The following is a 10,000-nucleotide window of genomic DNA, read 5'->3' on the forward strand; positions in this document are numbered from 1 at the left end:
CAAAAAATCCAAAACAGCAGGCATATAAAATTTTACACATGACCGATTCTTCGAGAGATTATAAGAAAAATGAGTTACGGTAGGTCAGTTAGCAAGTTCCATCCAGTATCTTACAACACTTAATATTGTTACCTAATGTCAGAAGTGTTATATTAACAATGAAGAATGAATAGCGGTGTTGATATGAAATAAACACACAGAATGATGGAATATGCAGGAAGGAAATATGGAAATGTTATATAGTAATATGCCATGTAATGCATTACAATCAGGCATGTTCACAAGTCCCTGAGTCAAGTCTCAAATCTTTGTTGTACTTTTAGCAATAATTCTTTCAGCTAGTTATTGTAATTAACAGTGTATTGAGGTTAAATCAATTTTGAAATATTGAAACTGATTACGTCTACAGAATGTTTTGTTAATTTATTCAATTTTGTCTAATAAAAGCACACAAGGTTTTATTTAAATCATTAATTACATTTTTATACACAATCAAAAACCTGTCACCACAAGAACAAAAAAAGCGTTGTGTATTTTGAGCTATTTGAGTTGCCGTAGTTTGCAATCGACTGCTCTTTGGAGTCCCAGAGCCTTTGAAATAGCTTTGTAACCCTTCCCAGACTGAATATTTCAATCACCTTCTTCCTAATAATTTCTGGAATTTCTTTAAATTTTCGCATAGTGTGTTACTATGAAAGACCTTTTAACCAACTTCATTCTGCTAAAAAAATTGTATTTAAGTGTTGATTTGATTGAACAGGGTTTGCAGTAATCAGGCCTGGTTGTGTCTAGTCCAGCTGAACCCCATGAATGCAGTTTTAATAGCTGTGTTTACATGGACAACAATAATCCACTCTTAACCCGATTAAGACCATACTTTGATAAAGACCTTAATCTAATTAAGGTCATACTCAAATTAAGCTCTAATCAAATTAAGACAGATTGAGTACTCCTGTTTTAGTCGCATTATGGACGTGTATTACAGACATGTAAACACCTTAATCACATTATGAACGTCGTGTGAGAGTTTTCACCGCATTTTGCGACAGGACACGATCACACCTGGCAGTTCTCAAAATTTTATGGCGAACAAGAGAGTTCGGCTGCGTCCCAAACCGAATACTTGCCTACTATAGGCCTGTAGTGGGGAAAAATACATGTATCTCGACTACTATATAGTACTATATACAACGGTAAGTACGCGGTTTGAGACGCAACCCACGGCTTCAAGCAGGTGTCTATTAGCACGTAGAGCATGACAAATAATTAACTGCACTTAAAGCGTCCGTAAAAAATATTTAATAAAAACACCCAAACCTGTATGTTGATACGTGAAATTCTGGACGGACGTCGGACGGCGTGGCGCGGTGACGTAAGAACGCGGGCTGTTAATCTAATTATGTTCTAAAACATGTAAAACGGGAACATGACAGTAGTATTCTAAAAGCGACTCATGTAACCACCTTAATCACTTTATTATCTTAATCACAGTAAAGTCAATAATTAGATTACTGCTGTCCATGTAAACGTAGTCAAAGACTTAGGGGATTAGTAACTAAGGGGACAAATACATTCTCACACAGGCCCATTTAGTATTGGATGACTGTTTTTGCTTCAATAAATAATCATTTAAAAACTGTATTTTGTTTACACTCAGGTTGCCTTTGTTTTAATTTTTGAAGCAATTTAGTATGAGATGCAAATAAACAAAAGAAAATCAGTGATTCTTCACAGCACGGTACCCCTTTTCCTTTAAAGAAAAATGACAAGACATGCAGTATTATGAGTCAGAAGGGGGTGGGGGGGGGGTGTCTTCTCAAGGAGTGTCTTTTTTACAATTGGTTTCTCTTTGGACTGTAGATTGTGTGCTTTAGACTCGATAACTTTAGTCACTGGATGTAACACAGTACATTGGACAGGACAACTGGAGTTCTTTCAAATTCCCTGATAAGACTTTGAGAGTGACTTGCTGTTACATGTAGTGAGTTAAAAAAAATATATATATAAATAAATAAAAAATTTAAGAGACACAGACCAGAAGCTGGTCAGATTTCACATTCGACTCTAGCTAATGAACCTCTTCATCATATTGACATGTATTTGTATTATGGGTGTGGGTGAAAAACAGTTTTGTGTGTGTGAGAAGGTACATGTGCAAAATCTGAACCCTTAGATACATATTTAACCAAGCTGCATGGGTCAGGGAAATTAGTCATAGACTCACATCCACCAAATAAACATCAGAGAAAAACATTTTTCATTTGTTACTTGTTTCCATGAAGTCAGTCCTTTCATGGTAGTGTTTTGGTGGTTAAATTTAAATAAATCCCACTGCTACAGAGATACGGGGTAAAACAGAACAAAGCACGGAAGTTCCAAAGCCACAGAAACCTTGGTACTGTGAAGGGAGGAGGGCAAAAAGACAGAAAGGAAAGAGAGGAAGCACTAAGGGATTACGGAAGCATGCAGCAGCGTTTAAGAGAACAAATGGTTGCACAAACACTAACAGGCTAGGATGGACATCGATGCTTGAGTAACAGACAAAATAGGAACATTATAGCGGAGCAGGATGAGCAGTGCTGGCTCACTACGTTGACAGAGATTAACAGAAATAACGAGAGCTGGGTCACACATTTTGCCTCATGGATTACCTCATGTCTCCTAGTTTTCTACTGATAGCAGAGCCCACGGTGGAGATGGCTGCTGAGGTCTTCTGTCCTGCCTGAGACAGTGTTTCCTGAGTCTTCTTGTACCTGTGAGACGAGGAAAAGAGGAAGAGCAGGGAATGATGGTCAAAGATGCAGGTAGAGAAAAAGCAAGCAGAATGTGAGCTTTACTTATTTCTTAGTGGAGAAGCATATTAAGTGCACTGGGGAAGATACAAAAATCTCATACACCCGCAGTAGCAGACATAAACCCATATATTTAATCCAAACTGACCCAACATTATTAACTCTTCTGCAACTTCCTCTTTTCCAAAAAAACAAACAAACAAACAAAAAAAACCCTCCTCGACAAACTGTTGCAGCTTCTATTACAACCCCCAAGCCACATATCTATGAGGCAACACTAAAAAAAGGCCAAAACCCAGCAAGCAGCATGACACAGCAATTCTAACTCTCTCCGCTACATCATGAGAAGATGACAAAGAAAACACTACTGCAATGGAGATAAGGAGACAGAAGCATAAAAATAAAAAAAGCAGAAAGAATGAAAACAAAAACAAAAAAAACTCACACTTCAGAGTTGGAAATGTCATCCAGAGTGGCAGAGGCTGAAAGATATCTACAAATAGACAGGGTGAATATGTTCATATTTCCACTCGCATAGACACTTCATCTGGGCTAGTAGGATATGCATGGTTAAAACAGCATTATTACAGACATGTGAAACAACCAGTTAAAAACCATGTTCCAAAGACAAGCATTCAAACATACAGCAAAATATTCCATTACACCTAATGCACAGTACTCTCGTGTACAAAACAACTACAAACTATAGAAGTGTTGTACAGATGTAGCAGATTTCAGTGCTGTGTTTTGTGTAATTAATAATCTGCTCATTAATGTTAATCTTTTGGAAGCTGCATTTAAGTGCATAGGTTAAATTGTGTACTCTTAGAATTTTTGTTATTTTTTTTTATTATAGATTATTAAGGTTTCTTAGTATCCAAAAGAGGTTCTACTTGGAAGTCTCTTTGAAAAGGTCTGTGGTAGGACTCCACATAGAACCATGTCTGTCTGTCACTTTAATAGAAATGCCTGCACTCCTGCTTATTCATGCAATTTTCCAAACAGCCAATCAAATGGCAGCATTCCAATGCATGCCAGATGGGCTGGTTTGAATATTTCGGAAACTCCTGGGATTTTCACTCACAATAGTCTCTAGAGCTTACACAGAATTGTACGGGGGGCATCCACTGTGTGGCAGTTCTGCTGGCGAATATGCTTTTTTGATGAGAGAGGTCAGAATGGTTTAAGCAGACAGGAAGGCTATGGTAACTCAAATAACCCCTCTTCACAACCATGGTAAGCAGAAAAGCATCACAGAATGCCAAACATGTCAAACCTTGAGGCAGATGGGCAATAACAGCAGAAGACCACATCAGATCCCAGCGCTGTCAGCTAAGCACAGAAATCTGAAGTTACAGTGGGAAAAGGTTCAGTGAAACAGGACAGTTAAAAACTGGGAGAAATGCAGTTCTTGACCTGTATCAGTATAAATTTATTCATTGTGCTGCTGCCATATGACTGGCTGATCGAGTAATTGCATGAATAAGCAGGTGTTCCTAATAAACTGGATGATGAAGCCTACATTTTAAAATGTCTTGACATACCTTAAGTCTAAAGATAAAAGAAACAATGTTAGTATTAACATTCCAAATATATATGTAGTGTGCTTTTTCAGATTAGATCCAATTAAAACTAAAACTAGTTCCAATAAAGTAAAGCCACTGCTAAGATTTCTTAACTGTTTATTAATAAACATATCTTGAGTGGATGAAGTAAAACTCAAGTGTAGTACACATCATTTCCAGGGCAGTATTTAGCTTGCACAGCTGATGGAGGACATTGTCCGAAATTGCTGGAAAATGTGTGTGTATATTAGGGCTGCAACAACTAATCGATAAAATTGACAATAATCGATAATTAAAATAAGACAACGAATTTCATTATTGTTTATTTGGGTCTGTGACATCCCCGTGGATAACCTCCTCAGTGCGTCACGTCGCTATGGTGAAAAACGCATTTCTATGAATAAAACATGAAAAACCGTGGAGGTCACACAGTGAGCTGCTGTGGGAAAAGCGCACGATTCATGCCGTCCAAAAGATGAGAATGTTTTATATTAAACTCATAAGTATATTAAAGTGGCCTGTCGTGTCAGATGCTGCGACAGATGCGTATGCTGTTTAATGTGTTCCAGACATGTTTTCTTCAGCACAGAAATGACATTTTCTCATTTATATCCTTATGTGTAAATGTTAGAAATTCACGCCAGTATTTCCATTTTACATAAAACCTTGTCCTGACAGTGAGTGAGTCTTCATTAAACTTCATCGAATGAGTGCGAGTCCAGGTATGCGTGTCAAACAGCGCACAATAGAAAGGAAGCGCAATAACTGATTAAATATTCATTTTGATCAAATATGTTGTTTGATGCTATATTTAGAAAGAAAAGAAATTGTGTTTTTTAAATTTTTTTGTGAGAGCAGTTACTGTTACTGGGGTTAGAACATGTGATTGTATAGAAATGTAAGAAGTGTCATACATTTACAGAATAAAGTAACGTGTTTAAATGAGTGAGTGATTGTGTTACTGCAGAACATTCAACCTCTTACCAGTTCACACTTGGTTTGTGCTTTTGTTTTTCTTTTTTAGCATTTTTAATCTAGTGATTTAACCTCTGCTTTAAAGCTTGTGGACAATCAGTTGTTGTTTTTTTATTTTCAAAAATATAATGTTAATATTTTTCAAAAATCCTCTGCACAATGTATAGCATGGCCCACATAGATACAATTAATACCTTTTTCATAGACTTCAATTTGTACAATGTTTGATGGACAACACTGGGCAGAATGTGAAATAATATGTTCTTTCGAAAAAAAAATACAGAAAATAAAAATTGGCCTTTTAATCCAACTAATCAATTAAGTGAGGAAAATTATCGGTAAATTAATTGCTAAGCAAAAAATCGTTGCAGCTCTAGAGTGTGTATGTATGTGTGTGTGTGTGTGTGAGTATATATATATATATATATATATATATATATATATATATATATATATATATATATATATATATATATATATATATATATATATATATATATATATATGTATGTATGTATGTAAAGGAATGAGTATTTTCAAAATTCATTCTTAAATGTAAATTTACAAATAAGGTTAGTGATAAGGTTAAAAAAAAAAAAAAAAAAAAATTGCATAGATCACCAGCAATAAAAATGCACAAAATAGCAGATGCACTAGCAGGAAAAAGGATCCAAAGCAGCATGTCTACTAGCAACCTCAGGCAGTTTTTCAATAAAGAAGTGTGACTACCTCTATAAAAGCAGAACGTTTGGCAGCTTTGTGTTCTGGAGCAGTCAGGTGTGTGTCTACATCATGCCAAGAAGAAATGACGACATCAGCCATGACCTCAGAGAAGCAATAACTGCTGCTCATAAATTTGGGAAGGGCTATAAGGCCAATTCCAAACAATTTGAAATTCACCATTGTACAATGAGAAGGATTATTTACAAATAGAAAGCCTTCAAGACAGTTGCCAGTCTTCCCACAAGTGGGTGTCCCAGCAAATTCAGTCCAATGTCAGACAACTTAATGCGCAGACATATATGATCTATACGTCTCTGTAAGCACATTAAATGTTTATGCTCATGAAAGCACACTCAGAAAAAGGCTGAACAATTATGGTTTTCATGGAAGGGTGGCTGGGAAAAAGCCCCTTTTCTCCAAAAAGAATATGGCAGCACAACTTAGGTTTGCAAAACTGCATCTGAACAAACCAAAAAAAAATTAAAAATCAGAAAAAATATCCTTTGGACTGATGAGACCAAGGTGGAGATGTTTGGTCATCATGCATAGCCATGCTTGGCACCATGTTTGGTGAAAACCAAACAGTGCATTTGGGCTTGCTTTGCAGCCACAGGACCTAAGAAACTTGTAGTCATTGAGACAACGATGAACTCTATTTTATACCAGAATATTCTTGAGACAAAAATGAGGCCATCTGTCCAGCATCTTAAGTTGGTCCAAAAATGGGTCATGCAACAGGACAGTGATCCCAAGTACACCAGCAAATCAACCTCTTAATAGCTAAAGAAGATAAGCAAACAACATGGTGAAATGGCCAAGTCAAAGACCTCAACCCCACTGAGATGCTGTCTAAAAACCTAGAAAAATAAACAAAAATCTAGAATTGAAGGAGGGTATACTTTCTTTTCCCCCCATGACTAACTATTTGAGAAGCTGTCCAAAATGTAAATGTATACGTGAAAAACGGAACTCTGCCACAGGAAAGGCGGAAGAACGAACAGTCTGCTAGGAGTAGGCAGATATCTAGATAGAAATATAGCTGCAATTAAGGAGCCCAGCACAAAAGAGGCTAAATGAGGAGCTAAACCAGCATTTTAGACATTTTATGATTTTTCAACCATTTTGCCTAAAATCATATACAATACAATTAATGTTTATATGAATTAATTGCTTATCATGTTCGATTGTGGTGTGGGGTGTCAGTGCCACACACAAAGTTTGGTATGAATATGTCAAAGTGTTGCAGAGATACAGCCTAAGATTCAGTTTGGTATCATGCAATAATTTTATTGATGCCTTAAATGAGAATGGTTTGGTCTATTAAAAAGCTTTTGAAACTATTTGCTGGCATGGTCTGAAGACTGAATTGAATTTGGTGAAAATTAGGCCAACGGTCTAGGAGGAGCTCGAAAAAGTATGTTTTCAATGAAATTCAAAATGGCGGACAGCAAGTTCGATCGACTATGGCATAACTGCTATCAATGCTCTCGGCATGACTCACGGACTCTATCAAGACCACTTTCATTACAATACGTAAAATTATTTAAATGCTGTTAGCATTTTTAAAAAAAATCTCATTATACTATCTCAAAATGTCTTGAATACTTTCAGGGCATGGTGTGCATGACACATACCAAGTTTCGTAATGAAATGCCAATGCATTCATAAAATATAGCATTTTACTACAAAATTCAAAATGGCTGACGGTCAAAATGGCCAACATGGGAAAATTATGAAATATCCATGACCTTTTTTGGTAGAAAAGTAGATAATAAAAACGACCTTGTCCTATATTATATTTAACGCCAGTGCTCTTTTATTTATGGATCAACATTGAGTTTGGAACAGCAAAGTGAAACCTTCAGCCCACATTCTGTACTCTGCTGTTCAACACAACAGCAAGTTTCTACACGTTCAAAGTTAGTCCAACATTCCACAAGAAATAACCTGCAATTTGCAATAGCAATCCAAAAAGCTGAAGCAGATATGTGCACAAGGGGCAACATTCATTTCTTTAATGATATTAAACCCAATGGGGTGCAGCGTTGCTTGAATTTTTAAGTAAGTTGTATCACTTACTGAGACATGTGATATCTATCACTTGCAAAGCTCAGCTTCATACACACCACCACCATAATATCAGATTTTCTGTAATAATCTACACTCAGTGGCCACTTTAACAGGAACAAATGTAAACCCACTCATTCAAGCAATGTGATCATTGCACAGATGCTTCAGTGTTCTTCTTAAGACTGCTCATGTGTTCCCAGTTCGTTCACTACACACACATTCATGGTATTTTACAGCAGCTGTCTGCAAGAGTTCCCAAAATATGTATTCCCATATACATAAGAATACTTGCAAAGCCTCTTCTAGCAAACTGAAGAAAAGTAGGAATATATCACATGCATAAAACTATACAGATACATGTCAAGAGCTTCAGTTAATGTTTACACCAAACATCAGAACATCTGATATCAGTGATTTTGAATGGGGCATGGTTGTAGGTGCTAGACGGGGTGGTTTGAGTATTTCATAAACGAATGATTTCCTGGGGATTTCATGCACAATAGTGTTTAGAGTGCAAAAAACGATAAACATCTAGAGAGCGGCAGTTGTGCAGGCAGAAACACATTGTTGATGAGAAGGTCAGGCTGGTTTTTAAAATTGATACTGAATGAAAACATAACACTCAGTGTAAAATACTGCTAAACTTTCTTACAAAAATAAACAGTACTGACTGTACCATTAAAATGTACTGTACTTTTTTTTTTTTAAATGAACTATATAAATATGAATATATATTAACTATTAAAAATATAAAATGTAAATAAAGCTATCCATCCAAACTGAACCAAAAAGTAACACTCTAAATAACAAATAAAAATCAACATCCAAAATGAATAAAAAACAAAAAACAAACAAACAAAAAAACTAAATAACACAACAAAATTGGTCTGTGACAGCTTTTATTTCTCCTCTAGAGGCTGCTCTCGTACTGTATAAGGAAAGTGGACTCTTCTCGGCCGCTCCCAGAAGCAAGGAAGCAACCGGGAAAAACTATCAGCATGGATTTTTGCCGATAACCGATAATAAGTAATCTGTTACCGGTGCCGATTAATGGGCAAAACCGATCCATCGGATGAACTCTAATGATCTGTGTAAAAAAAAATAAAATAAAATAAAATAAAATGACATCAACTCTCATATCTGTAATGTACATAATTATCTTACTTTTGAATATTTGTGTTTTACTTCAAAAGGGTACACAACAAGATATACAATGTCACTGTTCGCCAAGTTTGAGAGACATAATGCAAAACAACACCGCCCTGAAACAGAACAGCACAAGTTCTGACCTGGAAAAAGAACACTGGAACTGCCCCAAAAGTATTTCAAACTGAGGACTAAAACCATTAACAAAAACACTGAAACCCTTCCCCTTTTCTAAGAAGACAGTCATCTTAAAATGGAGGAATAAAATCAGAGGAGTAAAAATATCTGAGGCAGACAGCGAGTCAGTGTTCCAGACACCCACTACTATAGAGGACAGAAAAGAACAGGACACAAAGCTTTTGTCTCACACAAATGTGGAGGATTTCGTAATCCACCGTCACTATCACTGAGTGTAAAAACACTACACAGAGCGCACAATGGTGAAAGAACGGCAGAGTGCAGGTTCTAAAATACAGAGATAAAACTCAAACTACTGATTTAAAAGTGATTTGGTCTTTTCTGGTCATATGATTTTAAAAGCATATCCAGCTTTTTCTTCCTGATCACCCTAACCTGCATGGCGGAAAGAGAAAACGATCAATACCGGCTGCTCCTTTGCCCTGATGTCTAATGCAGTAAACAACTGGAACACAATGGAAAGTATTACAGTGCTGAAACACTCATTACAGACATTTCAGCCATGAAAAGTGATGAGTGCTTATTATATTT

The 10,000-nt window shown here is 36.3% G+C and overlaps 1 protein-coding gene across 13 annotated transcripts in view; it reads right to left on the bottom strand.

Moving 5' to 3' along the window:
• tpd52l2b (tpd52 like 2b) overlaps positions 1-10,000 on the bottom strand; it is a 21,822-nt gene that overhangs the window by 5,376 nt on the left and 6,446 nt on the right. For 8 of the 13 annotated variants that reach the window (XM_017487684.3, XM_017487683.3, XM_017487682.3 and 5 more), the window contains 2 exons: positions 3,238-3,285; positions 2,652-2,753 (listed from right to left, as the gene is read on the bottom strand). In XM_017487684.3, coding sequence (XP_017343173.1) covers positions 2,652-2,753; positions 3,238-3,285 — 150 coding nt within the window. The remainder of the gene's footprint in view (positions 1-2,651; positions 2,754-3,237; positions 3,286-10,000) is intronic. The other 5 variants (XM_017487692.3, XM_017487691.3, XM_047160305.2 and 2 more) reach the window with 1 other exon arrangement.

Source organism: Ictalurus punctatus, chromosome 15 (genome assembly GCF_001660625.3).
Source record: "Ictalurus punctatus breed USDA103 chromosome 15, Coco_2.0, whole genome shotgun sequence".
NCBI lineage: Eukaryota > Metazoa > Chordata > Actinopteri > Siluriformes > Ictaluridae > Ictalurus > Ictalurus punctatus.